The 20479-nt window shown below is 38.3% G+C and overlaps 1 protein-coding gene across 1 annotated transcript; it reads left to right on the top strand.

Moving 5' to 3' along the window:
- Positions 1-392: 392 nt before the first annotated feature.
- Positions 393-20323, top strand: LOC131529942 (complement factor H-related protein 2-like). The gene is made up of 8 exons (XM_058759954.1): positions 393-484; positions 637-709; positions 992-1183; positions 17939-18130; positions 18646-18819; positions 19119-19292; positions 19511-19711; positions 19850-20323. Exons 1-8 carry the CDS (start codon positions 461-463, stop codon positions 20041-20043), a joined length of 1224 nt encoding a protein of 407 aa, XP_058615937.1. The 5' UTR covers positions 393-460; the 3' UTR covers positions 20044-20323.
- The last annotated feature ends 156 nt before the right edge of the window (positions 20324-20479 follow it).

Here is a 20479-nt window from a genome sequence, read left to right as displayed (position 1 = left end):
CATACAGAACTGAGTTGCTAATGGTACTGTACTTTGTGCCATAATGAAACAGTGCTCTGGCTTTCTTGTTGATTTAAATTTGACCACTGACATGCTTATATGTATAATGATCATGATTTATATGAGACGATATTTACATGAATTAGACTTTATTAGCATGTTTTCTGTGCTTACTTTATCATCTTTTAAAAGAACAAACTGGAATGCCAGCCATGTCATATGAAATGTTCTGTAATTAGTGCACAAACATGGACAAAACATGGACTAAATATTTTCCAATATCAGTAAGTTGAACTGGAACATGAATTCGTGAAGAAGAGGGCTGTCAGGTTTTCAGCAAATCATTTTTGGGGGCGTTGAGCTGAGTCCTGTTTGGTGGGGTGGAGGGAAGGGGACGGTTGCTTTTTATCTGCATTACACAGACTTCAGAGATTCATATCACCACCACTCTTAAGAGTTCATGAATACATCTTTTGGAAAACAGGTAATCACAGTTTTTCATCAGTACTCATTCATGTTTAACACTAAAGGAATAAGGAAAGTAAATAAGTATATCTGGTAGGTGATTAAGTCAAGACTGTTTATACAGTTTATTAGCTTTGTAAACTGTACTAAGCCATTTGTCATGTTTTACAGCTTAAAATGAAATATTATGAGATATTTCTCTTTCTTCTATTAATGATCATGGCTGTCTCAACAAATGCTCAAGGTAACACAATGATACACAAAGTAGCTAAAGGAAAAACATCTAATATGTTGCACAACATATAATAATATCATGTTTGTATATCACTTTTATTTATAATGCCTGTCTGAATTTATATATGGTTTTTTTGTTCATTTTCCATGAAATTTCACTGACCATAAAACCCAAATGTGGGTCTAAATTTGAAGTAAATTTAGCTGTCATTACACTGCTCTGCTCTGCTTTATTTCAGTAAAATAACAGCTATCTTTTAATAATGATTGAATTTTATTTCTTCATATGCAGAAGTTACCTGTGAGGGGGAACAACTCATCGGTGTTGACATTTTAACTGGACATCCAGGTATCGTTTCACCTTATAAACCTGGACATGTTTTAGTTTTTCGCTGCACTGATGTGGACCTGAAGATGCACGGACAACGAACGATTGAATGCCTGTCAAATGGAAAATGGGATCAGCCATATCCGAAATGTGAAGGTATGAAACAATACTACAATGTATTATTTGCTTTAAACCTTTTTACAAAATGTTGCTATGTATATTATGTATAAGGTATAAAAAGTCATGAAGTATATTATTAATTTTAAAAAATGAAAGGCAAAGTTAACATCTATGTGTTATTCATTAAAACATCATTCATACATCAAATATTCACACATGAACCCTGTCCCAAACTGCCAATAACTAGAAGATTTTGTTCAGTGCATTTCTTCATCTCTTAGTGAGTTGATTAACAGCTGACTAGCCCCAGTCAACAAAAAATATACAGCAAAAAAAAAAAAAAAAAAAGACCTGCTGGAACAGTTTGGCATTAACCAGTCATTGTGCTGGTTTAAACTGGTCCTTAGCTGATAATGAGTTGGTTTAAGCTGATTCTTAACTGGTCATGTGCTGGTCCTAAGCAACTAGTTCCTGCTCAGGACCAGCACATGACCAGCTTGAACCAACCCATGACCAACACATGACCAGCTTGAACCAGCTCATGACCAGCTATGACCATTTTTCAACAGGGGTAACACACAGGTCTGTTGCTATTCAAAACAGAAAAAAAAAAAGAAATCAATTTGTAAAAATAACAGAAAACACACTTTAGTTGGATCAATTAAAAATAGAAAGCTCGGTCCCACTTTATATTTGTCACGAATCTGGTCTGTAACTTCCATTCACTCACCACCAGAGGTCACTCACTCACCACAGTATTCATTGCACTGATCACATTACGGTTGCACTTCACCATCTACTACATTTCCCATCATCCATCGCACAGATCACACAGCTGTCACAGATTACACATTGCACTGATTGCACACACAGCTGAAGGCACTGATCACACAGCTCTCACTAATCACACACTCTATTTAAACACTGGACTTTGTTTCCCTCACTGCAGAGTATTGTATGCGTTTACCGCTCCCCTAGCTGTAGCAACTCTACAGAGCCCCTGATAGTTTTCCTAGTTTTCCCCTGCCTGTTTTGGATTGTGTTTTCCCCTGCCTGGACTATTGCTTCGTTTTCAGATACCTCTCTCGTCAAGCCCCTTCGGATACTGTTCGCTGTCGACCGACCTTTGCTTGCCCTAGGATTACTCTGTCTTGTCCCTGCCATACCTGTTTGCCATTGCTCAACCCTGCCTGTATTTATGACCATGCCTGCAAATAAAAGCTTGCACTTGGATCCGCACGTCTCACGTCTCGTCAGCCCCGTTACAATATTAGGTGGCCTTAACTACTATGTATTCACATTTAAATTAATAATTTGGTATAATGCACTTATTGTGTACATACATGTTTTTACATTGTACTTATATTTTTTAAAATACCTATATGTAATTACATATGTAATTATTTTCTGTAATTACATTTATAAATATAGCGTTATTATTATTATTCATCTTCTTCTTCTTCTTCCGCAAAGTCAATGGCAGCCCATAGAACCGATTGCGGGAAAGTTGTATAATTTGGCACACTGATGAGGACAGTCTCAATAGTATCCTCAGCAAATTTGGAGTCTCTAACTCAAACTCTCTAGCGCCACCACTTGTCCAAAATTTCACTTTTGAAATGCGAATAACTTTTGAACCATAAGCCACAAAATGAAAATTCCTTTTCCTCGTATTCTTTGGCTCAAGCCGAGTCGAATGAAGTCCAAAATTCAAAAATCGTAAGGTTTAGTTTTTCGCTATATTCAATTGTTCGTAAAACCTACTTTGTCGAACTCGTCCTGACGATTAGTCCGATTCTCACCAAATTTGGCTCAGATCATCTACAGACCATGGAGGCAAAAGTTATGGAATTCAAGTCGATTCGTCCAAGCGTTTTCGAAAAACATGCTAACGAATTTGCCGAAAACCACGCAAAATGGATCTGAGGCTATATCTCCGCAACAGTTTGGCATATTGAGACGAAACTTGGTGGGTGTTATAACAAACATGACCTGAGGCTACCTGCAGTGTTTCGGCGCTGTGCCCCTAGTGGTCAGGAGATATGAAAAATGCATATTTTGCTTATAACTTGTGAGCAGTTAGGCTAAAAATCACAAAACTGGTCTCTTTAGATTCGTGCATCATGCCGAGTCCAACCATATAACATTTTCCCATGTCAGCCATTTTGGCCGTCGGCCATGTTGAATTCGTCGTAAAATGCTATATTTTACGAACGCATTAACTTATCGTTACGAAACTCAGTGTGGTTCTTAATGCCCTGATGGTACTCAAAAGTTTGGGGACAGCGCCACCTTTTGGTCAAAAGTTATAATGAAATTTCTAAAAATGCTAATAACTTTTGCTTACATTAGCCTATTGTAATCAAACTGATGTTGATAGATTCCTTGGGTCATGCCGAGATCATCGATACCAATTTGCAATAATTGGCTAAACTTCCTGTCCGCCATTTTGATTCATGTTGAAAACCTACTTTTCGAACTCCTCCTAGACCGTAAGTCGATTTTCACGAAATTTGACTCGGATCATCTTCAGACCATGCTGGCAAAAGTTATGGATTTTGTGTCGATATATTTCACGGTTTTCGTTTGGCGCATCAACGAATTGGCTGGAAAGATGCTACACTGCATCTGAGGCTGTATCTCAGCGAAACTTTGACATATTCGCACCAAATTTTATGCGTGACATTGTGACCTCACACTGACCACGCTACATAAGTTTGGTAACGGTGCCACCTATTGGTCAAGAGTAATAAACCATTAATTAATCATTAATAATGAAATTTCCAAACATGCTAATAACTTTTGACTGCATTAGCCGATCGTAATTAAACTGTTCTCAAATTATTCCTTGGGTCATGCCGACAACATACATACCAATTATGTCATAATAAGCGAACTTTCTTTCCGCCATTTTGATTTATGTGGAAAACATACTTTTTGAACTCCTCCTAAACCGTTTGTCCGATTTTCACCAAATTTGAATCATATCATCTCAGACCATGCTGACCAAAAGTTATGGATTTCGTGTCGATAGACAAAACCGTTTTCAAATAATCAGCAACGAATTTGAGGCATGATGCCAAAATGACACTTGAGGCTGTATCTCTGCAATGCTTTGGCCTATTGACACCAAACTTTGTTAGTGCCATTGTAAACTCACACAGAATACATTACTTGGATTTGATAACAGCGCCACCTATTGGTCAAAATTGATAAGCCAATAATCATATTGCTATAGGTTTATATGTGATTTTTCAGCCTTTTCACAAAAATATCCTAAAATGGCTTCAATTACTCATTTCTGCATACAACAGCAACAAATTTGTGGCATGGCGCCATTATGACACTTGAGGCTGTATCTCTGCAATGCTTTGGCCTATTGACACCAAACTTTGTGTGCCATTGTCACCTCACACAGAACACACCAAATCGATTTGATGACAGCGCCACCTATCGGTCAAACGTGATAAGCCTATAAATCATATTGCTATAGGTTTATATGTGATTTTTCAGCCTTTTTCACAAAAAATATCCTAAAATGGCTTCAATTACTAATTTCTGCAGTTGGTCTGTTGCTTGCTTCTGTAGTGCTTGGCCCCGTGATTGCTGCTTGTTCTTCTTCTTCTTCTTCTTCCGTAGTGAAGTCAATGGCAGCCCATAGAACCGATTGCGGGAAAGTTGTATAATTTGGCACACTGATAGAGGACAGTCTCAATAGTAACCACAGCAAATTTGGAGTCTCTAACTCAAACTCTCTAGCGCCACCACTTGTCCAAACTTTCACTTTTGAAATGCTAATAACTTTTGAACCGTAAGCCACAAAATGAAAATTCCTTTTTACTCGTATTCTTTGGGTCAAGCCGAGTCGAATGAAGTCCAAAATTCAAAAATCGTAAGGTTTAGTTTTTTCGCTATATTCAATTGTTCGTAAAACCTACTTTGTCGAACTCGTCCTAGACGATTAGTCCGATTCTCACCAAATTTGGCTCAGATCATCTACAGACCATGGAGGCAAAAAGTTATGGAATTCAAGTCGATTCGTGAAAGCGTTTTGAAAAACAAGCTATGAAAAACACATAAAAAATGGATCTGAGGCTATATCTCCGCAACAGTTTGGCATATTGAGGCGAAACTTGGTGGGTGTTATAACAAACATGACCTGAGGCTACCTGCAGTGTTTCGGCGCTGTGCCCCTAGTGGTCAGGAGATATGAAAAATGCATATTTTGCTTATAACTTGTGAGCAGTTAGGCTAAAAATCACAAAACTGGTCTCTTTAGATTCGGTCCATCATGCGAGTCCAACCATATAAAATTTTCCCATGTCAGCCATTTTGGCCGTCGGCCATGTTGAATTTCGTCGTAAAATGCTATATTTTACGAACGCATTAACTTATCGTTACGAAACTCAGTGTGGTTCTTATTTATGCCTGATGGTACTCAAAAGTTTGGGGACAGCGCCACCTTTTGGTCAAAAGTTATAATGAAATTTCTAAAAATGCTAATAACTTTTGCTTACATTAGCCTATTGTAATCAAACTGATGTTGATAGATTCCTTGGGTCATGCCGAGATCATCGATACCAATTTGCAATAATTGGCTAAACTTCCTGTCCGCCATTTTGATTCATGTTGAAAACCTACTTTTCGAACTCCTCCTAGACCGTAAGTCCGATTTTCACCAAATTTGAATCATATCATCTCCAGACCATGCTGACCAAAAGTTATGGATTTTGTGTCGATATATTTCACGGTTTTCGTTTGGCGCATCAACGAATTGGCTGGAAAGATGCTACACTGCATCTGAGGCTGTATCTCAGCGAAACTTTGACATATTCGCACCAAATTTTATCGTGACATTGTGACCTCACACTGACCACGCTACATGAGTTTGGTAACGGTGCCACCTATTGGTCAAGAGTAATAAACCATTAATTAATCATTAATAATGAAATTTCCAAACATGCTAATAACTTTTGACTGCATTAGCCGATCGTAATTAAACTGTTCTCAAATTATTCCTTGGGTCATGCCGACAACATACATACCAATTATGTCATAATAAGCCGAACTTTCTTTCCGCCATTTTGATTTATGTGGAAAACATACTTTTCGAACTCCTCCTAAACCGTTTGTCCGATTTTCACCAAATTTGAATCATATCATCTCCAGACCATGCTGACCAAAAGTTATGGATTTCGTGTCGATAGACAAAACCGTTTTCAAATAATACAGCAACGAATATGAGGCATGATGCCAAAATGACACTTGCGGCTGTATTTCTGCAATGCTTTGGCCTATTGACACCAAACTTTGTTAGTGCCATTGTAAACTCACACAGAATACATTACTTGGATTTGATAACAGCGCCACCTATTAGTCAAGCGTGATAAGCCAATAATCATATTGCTATAGGTTTATATGTGATTTTTCAGCCTTTTTCACAAAAATATCCTAAAATGGCTTCAATTACTCATGTCTGCATACAACAGCAACAAATTTGTGGCATGACGCCATTATGACACTTGAGGCTGTATCTCTGCAATGCTTTGGCGTATTGACACCAAACTTTGTGTGTGCCATTGCCACCTCACACAGAACACACCAAATCGATTTGATGACAGCGCCACCTATCGGTCAAACGTGATAAGCCTATAAATCATATTGCTATAGGTTTATATGTGATTTTTCAGCCTTTTTCACAAAAAATATCCTAAAATGGCTTCAATTACTAATTTCTGCAGTTGGTCTGTTGCTTGCTTCTGTAGTGCTTGGCCCCGTGATTGCTGCTTGCAGCTATATTTACATATGTAATTATTTTCTGTAATTACATTTATAAATATAGCTGCAAGCAGCAATCACGGGCCAAGCACTACAGAAGCAAGCAACAGACCAACTGCAGAAATTAGTAATTGAAGCCATTTTAGGATGTTTTTAGTCAAAACGGCTGAAAAATCATATATAAAGCTATAGCAATATGATTTCTTGGCTTATCACATTTGACTAATAGGTGGCGCTGTTATCAAATCGATGTGGTGTGTTCTGTGTGAGGTGACAATGGCACACACAAAGTTTGGTGTCAATATGCCAAAGCATTTCAGAGATACAGCCTCAAGTGTCATAATGGCGTCATGCCACAAATTCGTTGCTGTTGTATGCAGAAATGAGTAATTGAAGCCATTTTAGGATGTTTTTGTCAAAACGGCTGAAAAATCACATATAAACCTATAGCAATATGAATTATTGGCTTATCAATTTTGACCAATAGGTGTCACCATTTTCAAATCGATGTGGTGTGTTCTGTGTGAGGTGACAATGGCACACACAAAGTTTGGTGTCAATATGCCAAAGCATTGCAGAGATACAGCCTCAAGTGTCATTTTGGCATCATGCCTCAAATTCGTTGCTGTGGTATGCGAAAACGGTTTTGTCTATCGACACGAAATCCATAACTTTTAGTCAGCATGGTCTGGAGATGATATGATTCAAATTTGGTGAAAATCGGACAAACGGTTTAGGAGGAGTTCGAAAAGTATGTTTTCCACATAAATCAAAATGGCGGAAAGAAAGTTCGCTTATTATGACATAATTGGTATGTATGTTGTCGGCATGACCCAAGGAATAATTTGAGAACAGTTTCATTACAATCGGCTAATGCAGTCAAAAGTTATTAGCATTTTAGAAATTTCATTATTAATGATTAATTAATGGTTTATTACTCTTGACCAATAGGTGGCACCGTTACCAAACTTATGTAGCGTGGTCAGTGTGAGGTCACAATGTCACGTACAAAATTTGGTGCGAATATGTCAAAGTTTCGCTGAGATACAGCCTCAGGTGCAGTGTAGCATCTTTCCAGCCAATTCGTTGATGCGCCAAACGAAAACCATTAAATATATCGACACAAAATCCATAACTTTTGCCAGCATGGTCTGAAGATGATCCGAGTCAAATTTCGTGAAAATCGGACTTACGGTCTAGGAGGAGTTCAAAAAGTAGGTTTTCAACATGAATCAAAATGGCGGACAGGAAGTTTAGCCAATTATTGCAAAATTGGTATCGGTGATCTCGGCATGACCCAAGGAATCTATCAACATCAGTTTGATTACAATAGGCTAATGTAAGCAAAAGTTATTAGCATTTTAGAAATTTCATTATAACTTTTGACCAAAAGGTGGCGCTGTCCCCAAACTTTTTGAGTACCATCAGGGCATGGGGCCGAAGAACCACACTGAGTTTCGTGACGATAAGTTAATGCGTTCGTAAAATATAGCATTTTACGACAAAATTCAACATGGCCGACGGCCAAAATGGCTGACATGGGAAAATTTTATATGGTTGGACTCGGCATGATGCACCGAATCTAAAGAGACCAGTTTTGTGATTTTTAGCCTAACCGTTCACAAGTTATAAGCAAAAATATGCATTTTTCATATCTCCTGACCACTAGGGGGCACAGCGCCGAAACACTGCAGGTAGCCTCAGGTCATGTTTGTTATAACACCCACCAAGTTTCGTCTCAATATGCCAAACTGTTGCGGAGATATAGCCTCAGATCCATTTTTGCGTGGTTTTCGCAAATTCGTTAGCATGTTTTTCGAAAACGCTTGACGAATCGACTTGAATTCCATAACTTTTGCCTCCATGGTCTGTAGATGATCTGTGCCAAATTTGGTGAGAATCGGACTAATCGTCTAGGACGAGTTCGACAAAGTAGGTTTTACGAACAATTGATTATAGCGAAAAAACTAAACCTTACGATTTTTGAATTTTGGACTTCATTCGACTCGGCTTGAGCCAAAGAATACGAGGAAAAGGAATTTTCATTTTGTGGCTTATGGTTCAAAAGTTATTAGCATTTCAAAAGTGAAACTTTGGACAAGTGGTGGCGCTAGAGAGTTTGAGTTAGAGACTCCAAATTTGCTGAGGTTACTATTGAGACTGTCCTCTATCAGTGTGCCAAATTATACAACTTTCCCGCAATCGGTTCTATGGGCTGCCATTGACTTCGCGACGGAAGAAGAAGAAGAAGAAGAAATATAGCTGCAAGCAGCAATCACGGGGCCAAGCACTACAGAAGCAAGCAACAGACCAACTGCAGAAATTAGTAATTGAAGCCATTTTAGGATGTTTTTAGTCAAAACGGCTGAAAAATCATATATAAAGCTATAACAATATGATTTATAGGCTTATCACGTTTGACCGATAGGTGGCGCTGTCATCAAATCGATTTGGTGTGTTCTGTGTGAGGTGACAATGGCACACACAAAGTTTGGTGTCAATATGCCAAAGCATTTCAGAGATACAGCCTCAAGTGTCATAATGGCGTCATGCCACAAATTCGTTGCTGTTGTATGCAGAAATTAGTAATTGAAGCCATTTTAGGATGTTTTTAGTGAAAAAGGCTGAAAAATCACATATAAACCTAGAGCAATATGAATTATTGGCTTATCAATTTTGTCCAATAGGTGTCACCATTTTCAAATCGATGTGGTGTGTTCTGTGTGAGGTGACAATGGCACACACAAAGTTTGGTGTCAATATGCCAAAGCATTGCAGAGATACAGCCTCAAGTGTCATTTTGGCAGCATATCTCAAATTCGTTGCTGTGGTATGCGAAAACGGTTTTGTCTATCGACACGAAATCCATAACTTTTGGTCAGCATGGTCTGAAGATGATATGATTCAAATTTGGTAAAAATCGGACAAACGGTTTAGGAGGAGTTCGAAAAAGTATGTTTTCCACATAAATCTAAATGGCGGAAAGAAAGTTCGGCGTATTATGACATAGTTGGTATGTATGTTGTCGGCATGACCCAAGGAATAATTTGAGTACAGTTTCATTACAATCGGCTAATGCAGTCAAAAGTTATTTGCATGTTTGCAAATTTCATTATTAATGATTAATTAATGGTTTATTACTCTTGACCAATAGGTGGCACCGTTACCAAACTTATGTAGCGTGGTCAGTGTGAGGTCCCAATGTCACGTACAAAATTTGGTGCGAATATGTCAAAGTTTCGCTGAGATACAGCCTCAGATGCAGTGTAGCATCTTTCCAGCCAATTCGTTGATGCGCCAAACGAAAACCGTGAAATATATCGACACAAAATCCATAACTTTTTGCCAGCATGGTCTGAAGATGATCCGAGTCAAATTTCATGAAAATCGGACTTACGGTCTAGGAGGAGTTCGAAAAAGTAGGTTTTCAACATGAATCAAAATGGCGGACAGGAAGTTTAGCCAATTATTGCAAAATTGGTATCGATGATCTCGGCATGACCCAAGGAATCTATCAACATCAGTTTGATTACAATAGGCTAATGTAAGCAAAAGTTATTAGCATTTTTAGAAATGTCATTATAACTTTTGACCAAAAGGTGGCGCTGTCCCCAAACCTTTTGAGTACCATCAGGGCATGGGGCCGAAGAACCACACTGAGTTTTGTAACGATAAGTTAATGCGTTCGTAAAATATAGCATTTTACGACAAAATTCAACATGGCCGACGGCCAAAATGGCTGACATGGGAAAATGTTATATGGTTGGACTCGGCATGATGCACCGAATCTAAAGAGACCAGTTTTGTGATTTTTAGCCTAACCGTTCACAAGGTATAAGCAAAAATATGCATTTTTCATATCTCCTGACCACTAGGGGGCACAGCGCCGAAACACTGCAGGTAGCCTCAGGTCATGCTTGTTATAACACCCACCAAGTTTCGTCTCAATTTGCCAAACTGTTGCGGAGATATAGCCTCAGATCCATTTTTGCGTGGTTTTCGGCAAATTCGTTAGCATGTTTTTCGAAAACGCTTGGACGAATCGACTTGAATTCCATAACTTTTTGCCTCCATGGTCTGTAGATGATCTGTGCCAAATTTGGTGAGAATCGGACAAACGGTTTAGGAGGAGTTCGAAAAAGTAGGTTTTCAACATGAATCAAAATGGCGGACAGGAAGTTTAGCCAATTATTGCAAAATTGGTATCGATGATCTCGGCATGACCCAAGGAATCTATCAACATCAGTTTGATTACAATAGGCTAATGTAAGCAAAAGTTATTAGCATTTTAGAAATTTCATTATAACTTTTGACCAAAAGGTGGCGCTGTCATCAAATCGATTTGGTGTGTTCTGTGTGAGGTGACAATGGCACACACAAAGTTTGGTGTCAATACGCCAAAGCATTGCAGAGATAGAGCCTCAAGTGTCATAATGGCGTCATGCCACAAATTTGTTGCTGTTGTATGCAGAAATTAGTAATTGAAGCCATTTTAGGATGTTTTTTGTCAAAACGGCTGAAAAATCTCACATAAAGCTATAGCAATATGAGTTATTGGCTTATCAATTTTGACCAATAGGTGTCACAATTTTCAAATCGATGTGGTGTGTTCTGTGTGAGGTGACAATGGCACACACAACGTTTGGTGTGAATATGCCAAAGCATTGCAGAGATACAGCCTCAAGTGTCATTTTGGCAGCATATCTCAAATTCGTTGCTGTGGTATGCGAAAACGGTTTTGTCTATCGACACGAAATCCATAACTTTTGCCTCCATGGTCTGTAGATGATCTGTGCCAAATTTGGTGAGAATCGGACTAATCGTCTAGGACGAGTTCGACAAAGTAGGTTTTACGAACAATTGATTATAGCGAAAAAACTAAACCTTACGATTTTTGAATTTTGGACTTCATTCGACTCGGCTTGAGCCAAAGAATACGAGGAAAAAGGAATTTTCATTTTGTGGCTTATGGTTCAAAAGTTATTCGCATTTCAAAAGTGAAACTTTGGACAAGTGGTGGCGCTAGAGAGTTTGAGTTAGAGACTCCAAATTTGCTGAGGATACTATTGAGACTGTCCTCTATCAGTGTGGCAAATTATACAACTTTCCCGCAATCGGTTCTATGGGCTGCCATTGACTTTGCGACGGAAGAAGAAGAAGAAGATGAAATATAGCTGCAAGCAGCAATCACGGGGCCAAGCAGTACAGAAGCAAACAACAAACCAACTGCAGAAATTAGTAATTGAAGCCATTTTAGGATATTTTTAGTGAAAACGGCTGAAAAATCACATATAAACCTATAGCAATATGATTTATTGGCTTATCACGTTTGACCGATAGGTGGCGCTGTCATCAAATCGATTTGGTGTGTTCTGTGTGAGGTGACAATGGCACACACAAAGTTTGGTGTCAATATGCCAAAGCATTTCAGAGATACAGCCTCAAGTGTCATAATGGCGTCATGCCACAAATTCGTTGCTGTGGTATGCGAAAACGGTTTTGTCTATCGACACGAAATCCATAACTTTTGCCAGCATGGTCTGAAGATGATCCGAGTCAAATTTCGTGAAAATCGGACAAACGGTTTAGGAGGAGTTCGAAAAGTATGTTTTCCACATAAATCAAAATGGCGGAAAGAAAGTTCGCTTATTATGACATAATTGGTATGTATGTTGTCGGCATGACCCAAGGAATAATTTGAGAACAGTTTCATTACAATCGGCTAATGCAGTCAAAAGTTATTAGCATGTTTGGAAATTTCATTATTAATGATTAATTAATGGTTTATTACTCTTGACCAATAGGTGGCACCGTTACCAAACTTATGTAGCGTGGTCAGTGTGAGGTCACAATGTCACGTACAAAATTTGGTGCGAATATGTCAAAGTTTCGCTGAGATACAGCCTCAGATGCAGTGTAGCATCTTTCCAGCCAATTCGTTGATGCGCCAAACGAAAACCATGAAATATATTGACACAAAATCCATAACTTTTTGCCAGCATGGTCTGAAGATGATCCGAGTCAAATTTCGTGAAAATCGGACTTACGGTCTAGGAGGAGTTCGAAAAGTAGGTTTTCAACATGAATCAAAATGGCGGACAGGAAGTTTAGCCAATTATTGCAAAATTGGTATCGATGATCTCGGCATGACCCAAGGAATCTATCAACATCAGTTTGATTACAATAGGCTAATGTAAGCAAAAGTTATTAGCATTTTAGAAATTTCATTATAACGTTTGACCAAAAGGTGGCGCTGTCCCCAAACTTTTGAGTACCATCAGGGCATGGGGCGAAGAACCACACTGAGTTTCGTAACGATAAGTTAATGCGTTAAGTAAAATATAGCATTTTACGACGAAATTCAACATGGCCGACGGCCAAAATGGCTGACATGGGAAAATGTTATATGGTTGGACTCGGCATGATGCACGAATCTAAAGAGACCAGTTCTGTGATTTTTAGCCTAACCGTTCACAAGTTATAAGCAAAAATATGCATTTTTCATATCTCCTGACCACTAGGGGGCACAGTGCCGAAACACTGCAGGTAGCCTCAGGTCATGCTTGTTATAACACCCACCAAGTTTCGTCTCAATATGCCAAACTGTTGCGGAGATATAGCCTCAGATCCATTTTTGCATGGTTTTTGGCAAATTCGTTAGCATGTTTTTCGAAAACGCTTGGACGAATCGACTTGAATTCCATAACTTTTTGCCTCCATGGTCTGTAGATGATCTGAGCCAAATTTGGTGAGAATCGGACTAATCGTCTAGGACGAGTTCGACAAAGTAGGTTTTACGAACAATTGAATATAGCGAAAAAACTAAACCTTACGATTTTTGAATTTTGGACTTCATTCGACTCGGCTTGAGCCAAAGAATACGAGGAAAAAGGAATTTTCATATTGTGGCTTATGGTTCAAAAGTTATTCGCATTTCAAAAGTGAAACTTTGGACAAGTGGTGGCGCTAGAGAGTTTGAGTTAGAGACTCCAAATTTGCTGAGGATACTATTGAGACTGTCCTCTATCAGTGTGCCAACTTATACAACTTTCCCGCAATCGGTTCTATGGGCTGCCATTGACTTTGCGGCGGAAGAAGAAGAAGAAGAAGAAGAAGAATAAATCTAACGGTTTCAATAGGTGCCTCCGCACCTTCGGTGCTTGGCCCCTAAATATAGCTGCAAGCAGCAATCACGGGGCCAAGCACTACAGAAGCAAGCAACAGACCAACTGCAGAAATTGGTCATTGAAGCTATTTTGGGATGTTTTTAGTCAAAACGGCTGAAAAATCACATATAAAGCTATAGCAATATGATTTCTTGGCTTATCACATTTGACTAATAGGTGGCGCTGTTATCAAATCGATGTGGTCTGTTCTTTGTGAGGTGACAATGGCACACACAAAGTTTGGTGTCAATACGCCAAAGCATTGCAGAGATAGAGCCTCAAGTGTCATAATGGCGTCATGCCACAAATTTGTTGCTGTTGTATGCAGAAATTAGTAATTGAAGCCATTTTAGGATGTTTTTTGTCAAAACGGCTGAAAAATCTCACATAAAGCTATAGCAATATGAGTTATTGGCTTATCAATTTTGACCAATAGGTGTCACAATTTTCAAATCGATGTGGTGTGTTCTGTGTGAGGTGACAATGGCACACACAACGTTTGGTGTGAATATGCCAAAGCATTGCAGAGATACAGCCTCAAGTGTCATAATGGCGTCATGCCACAAATTTGTTGCTGTTGTATGCAGAAATTAGTAATTGAAGCCATTTTAGGATGTTTTTGTAAAACGGCTGAAAAATCTCACATAAAGCTATAGCAATATGATTTATTGGCTTATCAATTTTGACCAATAGGTGGCGCTGTTATCAAATCGATTTGGTGTGTTCTGTGTGAGGTGACAATGGCACACACAAAGTTTGGTGTCAATATGCCAAAGCATTGCAGAGATACAGCCTCAAGTGTCATTTTGGCAGCATATCTCAAATTCGTTGCTGTGGTATGCGAAAACGGTTTTGTCTATCGACACGAAATCCATAACTTTTGGTCAGCATGGTCTGGAGATGATATGATTCAAATTTGGTGAAAATCGGACAAACGGTTTAGGAGGAGTTCGAAAAAGTATGTTTTCCACATAAATCAAAATGGCGGAAAGAAAGTTCGGCTTATTATGACATAATTGGTATGTATGTTGTCGGCATGACTCAAGGAATAATTTGAGACCAGTTTCATTACGATCGGCTAATGCAGTCAAAAGTTATTAGCATGTTTGGAAATGTCATTATTAATGATTAATTAATGGTTTATTACTCTTGACCGATAGGTGGCACCGTTACCAAACTTATGTAGCGTGGTCAGTGTGAGGTCACAATGTCACGTACAAAATTTGGTGCGAATATGTCAAAGTTTCGCTGAGATACAGCCTCAGATGCAGTGTAGCATCTTTCCAACCAATTCGTTGATGCGCCAAACGAAAACCGTGAAATATATCGACACAAAATCCATAACTTTTGGTCAGCATGGTCTGAAGATGATCCGAGTCAAATTTCGTGAAAATCGGACTTACGGTCTAGGAGGAGTTCGAAAAAGTAGGTTTTCAACATGAATCAAAATGGCGGACAGGAAGTTTAGCCAATTATTGCAAAATTGGTATCGATGATCTCGGCATGACCCAAGGAATCTATCAACATCAGTTTGATTACAATAGGCTAATGTAAGCAAAAGTTATTAGCATTTTTAGAAATTTCATTATAACTTTTGACCAAAAGGTGGCGCTGTCCCCAAACTTTTTGAGTACCATCAGGGCATGGGGCCGAAGAACCACACTGAGTTTTGTAACGATAAGTTAATGCGTTCGTAAAATATAGCATTTTACGACGAAATTCAACATGGCCGACGGCCAAAATGGCTGACATGGGAAAATTTTATATGGTTGGACTCGGCATGATGGACCGAATCTAAAGAGACCAGTTTTGTGATTTTTAGCCTAACTGCTCACAAGTTATAAGCAAAAATATGCATTTTCATATCTCCTGACCACTAGGGGGCACAGTGCCGAAACACTGCAGGTAGCCTCAGGTCATGCTTGTTATAACACCCACCAAGTTTCGTCTCAATATGCCAAACTGTTGCGGAGATATAGCCTCAGATCCATTTTTGCGTGGTTTTCGGCAAATTCGTTAGCATGTTTTTCGAAAACGCTTGGACGAATCGACTTGAATTCCATAACTTTTTGCCTCCATGGTCTGTAGATGATCTGTGCCAAATTTGGTGAGAATCGGACTAATCGTCTAGGACGAGTTCGACAAAGTAGGTTTTACGAACAATTGATTATAGCGAAAAAACTAAACCTTACGATTTTTGAATTTTGGACTTCATTCGACTCGGCTTGAGCCAAAGAATACGAGGAAAAAGGAATTTTCATTTTGTGGCTTATGGTTCAAAAGTTATTCGCATTTCAAAAGTGAAACTTTGGACAAGTGGTGGCGCTAGAGAGTTTGAGTTAGAGACTCCAAATTTGCTGAGGATACTATTGAGACTGTCCTCTATCAGTGTGGCAAATTATACAACTTTCCCGCAATCGGTTCTATGGGCTGCCATTGACTTTGCGACGGAAGAAGAAGAAGAAGATGAATAATAATAATAACGCCAACGGTTTCAATAGGTGCCTCCGCACCTTCGGTGCTTGGCCCCTAATAAATCTAACGGTTTCAATAGGTGCCTCCGCACCTTCGGTGCTTGGCCCCTAATTACACTGCTGACCCATCCCTTACACCTTAACCCACCCTTAAACCAACCCATACCACCAAACCTGCCCCTAACCTTACCCGTATCCCACCTCAATAGCAGCAGTTTTGCAATACAATATGAACACAATAAGTACATTGTACTTATGTTTTTATGTAAGTACATAGTAGTTAAAGCCACTTAATATAAAGTGTGACTGAAAGCTCTTATCTAAACACTGTTGTTTGACATGAACTGTCTTTAAATGAAAAACCTTCATACAAAAAGAAAAAAGTGTGCACAAGTTAACACAAAATCATCAGCACACACAGCAGCCTCGGCAAGATTATGAACCTTTTGCTCATTCAAGTACACTACTATTTTATCTGGCAACAAATTCTTAAAATCCTCAACTAAAACAAGTATACCAAGCTGCTCAAAACTATCTGTTTTGCTGGACTAGCACCACTCATCAAAGAAAACACACTTTTCATGTGCATACTCAACAAAAGTTTGATTGGCAGTTTTCTTACGTGAACAAAATTTTTGATGATAAGCTTTGGGGACAAGCTCATAGGCCCTTAACACGGCAGACTATCATCAAGATACAAAGCAGAGCACACTTCCTGAGCCTTTCCAGTTAAATGACACTGTAAGAAAAGAGGTCAGACCTCTTTTGGCCAGCACAAAACCACAGCAATGCATTCAAAAGCGCCAAAATATGAATCTACCTCTTTCTCTGTAAATGGTGGCATGAGGTTGATTTGTCTACTAACATCAAATCTGCAGAAGGCATAGGCAATGAAGAATTAGAGGCCTGATGTAAATCCTGACCAGTCTGAATAGGAGGTTGTGTCTTAGACTCACTGGGCAGCCTGCGACTAGCCTGTGTCTACAACTGACACTGCCTAAATCACAAAGGTTGTGTAGTGTGCTCTTGACTCTTAATTTCCAAATCAAGCTTTTTTTCTTTTTTTTTTTAATTGGACAGCGAGTTTTAAATCTTCTGTACCTAATCCAGTAAGTGAACAAAGCACATCACCACTTGAGTCCTCCTTTTTCTCTCTCGTATCTACCTCTGCACCCTAACATTTATTTATAAAACCTATCTGAATGTATGTATAGTTTTTGTTCATATTCTATGAAAGTTCATTGACCATAAAACCCAAATGTGGGTCTAAATCTGAAGTAAATTTAGCTGTCATTAAACTGCTATGCTTTATTCCAGTAAAACTGTAACCGTTTTCTTTTAATAATGATTGAATTGTATTTCATCATATGCAGAAGTTACCTGTGAGGGGGAACAACTCATCGGTGTTGACATTTTAACTGGACATCCAGGTATCGTTTCACCTTATAAACCTGGACATGTTTTAGTTTTTCGCTGCACTGATGTGAACCTGAAGATGCACGGACAACGAACGATTGAATGCCTGTCAAATGGAAAATGGGATCAGCCATATCCGAAATGTGAAGGTATGAAACAATACTTTAATAATATGTTTGCTTTAAACGTTTTTACAAAATGTTGAGATGTTTATTATGTATAATGTATAAAAAAAAATAGGAATTATATTCTTGATACAAAAAAGTGAATGAAGTCAAATTATAAAAAAAAAAAAAAAAGGTAATGATAATGTTAACATCTATGTGTTATTCATTAAAAAATCATTCATACTTCAAACATTCACACATAAACATGTCCCACACTGGCAATGGCTTTTTAAAAATGTTTTGTTTGGTGTCTTTCTGCATCTCTTAGTAAGTTGATTAACAGCTGACCCAGTCTCCACTATACAGCAAGAAATTAAAATCTGACATACAGTTGGGCATTGAATTAATTTTTTGAACTTATATGATTCTCACTTGTGAGCTTAAGTCAACCACATTTGGAGTAAAAAAAAGTTCAACCCAGAGGGAAAAACTATTTTCAGAGCTGGATGGTGATGAACTCACTGCATGTTATTAAAAACATGTGAATCTTGTTTCAGAGATTAAATGTGAAGCTCCACGTGACCAGCATGTCTATAGTCCATCCCAATACTTCAGAGGAGATATGAAACTAGGAGCAAGAAGATCTTACCGCTGTGAGTCTGGGTATGAGAAAATGGCAGCAGAGGCCACATGTACACGAGACGGATGGACACCAAAACCACTGTGTGCTGGTATGTTCTGCTATTAAATCTCAAAATATGCAAATGAATGAAATTGGGAGCAATAAATAAACTAATAATAAAGTTGTGCAGTTGTGAGTTTAATATATATAATATACTATTGTTTAGAATATCTCTTCAACATATTAAATCTTTCTCTTAAACATTTCATTAAAATGACCTCATACTCATATTAGAGATTTAATAATGCCACGTTTTCTTAGTGATGACAGTCTCAGGGAAATGCAGGCCACTGCCATTTGGTGATGAATTCACTGCATGTTATTAAAAACATGTTAATCTTGTTTCAGAGAGTGGATGTGAAGCTCCACGTGACCTGCATATCTATAGGTCATACGATTACTTCAGAGGAGATATGAAACTAGGATCAAAACTATATTACTCTTGTGAGTCTGGGTATGAGAAAATGGCAGCAGAGGCCACATGTACAGAAGACGGATGGACACCAAATCCACTGTGTGCTGGTATGCTCTGCTATTAAATCTCACAATATGCAAATGATTGAAATTGGGAGCTAAATAAATAAATAATAAAATAGTACAGTTGTGAGTCTAATATATAAAATATACCATTTTTTGAATATCTCTTCAACACATTAAATCTTTTTCTTGAATTTTTTTTTTGTTTTTTTTTAATTACCTCACTCTCATGTTAGAGATTTACTAATGCCACGTTTTCTTAGTGATGACAGTCTCAGTGAAATGTGGGCCACCGCCACGAGTGAACAATGCAGATACAGTAGAAATGACAAAAAAGGAATACAATACAGGGGAGAGAGTTGAATACATCTGCTTTAACAAATACATATTGGATCAGCGTCACTCTTTCACCAAATACTTGACCTGTCAGCAAGGCCAGTGGAGAGGAAATGTTAAGTGTTTAAGTAAGTATGAACACACTACACCAAATATATCATATAGATGCATCATGATGTAATCTTGTAGATTAAATTGTAGGTTGTGATGATTAGATAATGAATGTATATTGTGACACTGACAGTGACATGCTGGCTTTATTTCAGAGCCCTGTACAGTGACGAAGGAGTTAATGGCTGAAAGGGGTATAGATTTGGCCTATGTTAATAAACAAAAGATGTTTGCACCACATAATGATCACATCACCTTCGCATGTCTGTGGGGCAAAGTTTCAGTAGGTATTACTGACTTCAGACAAAAGTGTAATGATGGAGAGATGACTTTGCCTGAATGTGTGTGACAGTGGAAATAAAACATAGATGAAGCATCAGCTGGACTATTAAGCAAAAACAAATGAGCAGATCAAAATAAATTTATCCCAAATCAATTTGTCTGTTTTGGATTTCTTGCAAGAAAAAGAAAAAAGCAAACAAACAAAAACCTAAAGAAGTACTAAATAAAAAATTCTTTAGATGTGCAAGTATGAAAATTATAATAACCCTACATTTTTTTCTATAAACTGCAAGTCAGTGCATGTATTTTACTCATTGAACAGCCAAATGAAAAATTTATAACCAGGAATGCAAACTCATCAAGGGTGAAAAAGGCAATTAAGACGGTTGTGCTCTATAGTTGTGCAGTAAAATTCACTTTAAAGATTCATTTTCCATTTATGAAGATGTCATGGGAAAAAATGTGCCAAAAATGTGTGTCCTGGTGGAAAACAAAGACTTTTA

The sequence above is a fragment of the Onychostoma macrolepis genome, chromosome 22 (genome assembly GCF_012432095.1).
Source record: "Onychostoma macrolepis isolate SWU-2019 chromosome 22, ASM1243209v1, whole genome shotgun sequence".
In the NCBI taxonomy this organism is placed as follows: domain Eukaryota; kingdom Metazoa; phylum Chordata; class Actinopteri; order Cypriniformes; family Cyprinidae; genus Onychostoma; species Onychostoma macrolepis.
The sequence above is the reverse complement of the archived record's forward strand: the minus strand, read 5'-3'. Positions and strand labels throughout refer to the sequence as shown.

Coding starts and splice junctions, on each gene's coding strand:
- LOC131529942 (XM_058759954.1), top strand. CDS start 461: ATGAATACATCTTTTGGAAAACAG. Junction 710..991: donor TGTCTCAACAAATGCTCAAG/GTAACACAATGA, acceptor CTTCATATGCAG/AAGTTACCTGTGAGGGGGAA. Junction 19,293..19,510: donor ACCAAATCCACTGTGTGCTG/GTATGCTCTGCT, acceptor ACGTTTTCTTAG/TGATGACAGTCTCAGTGAAA.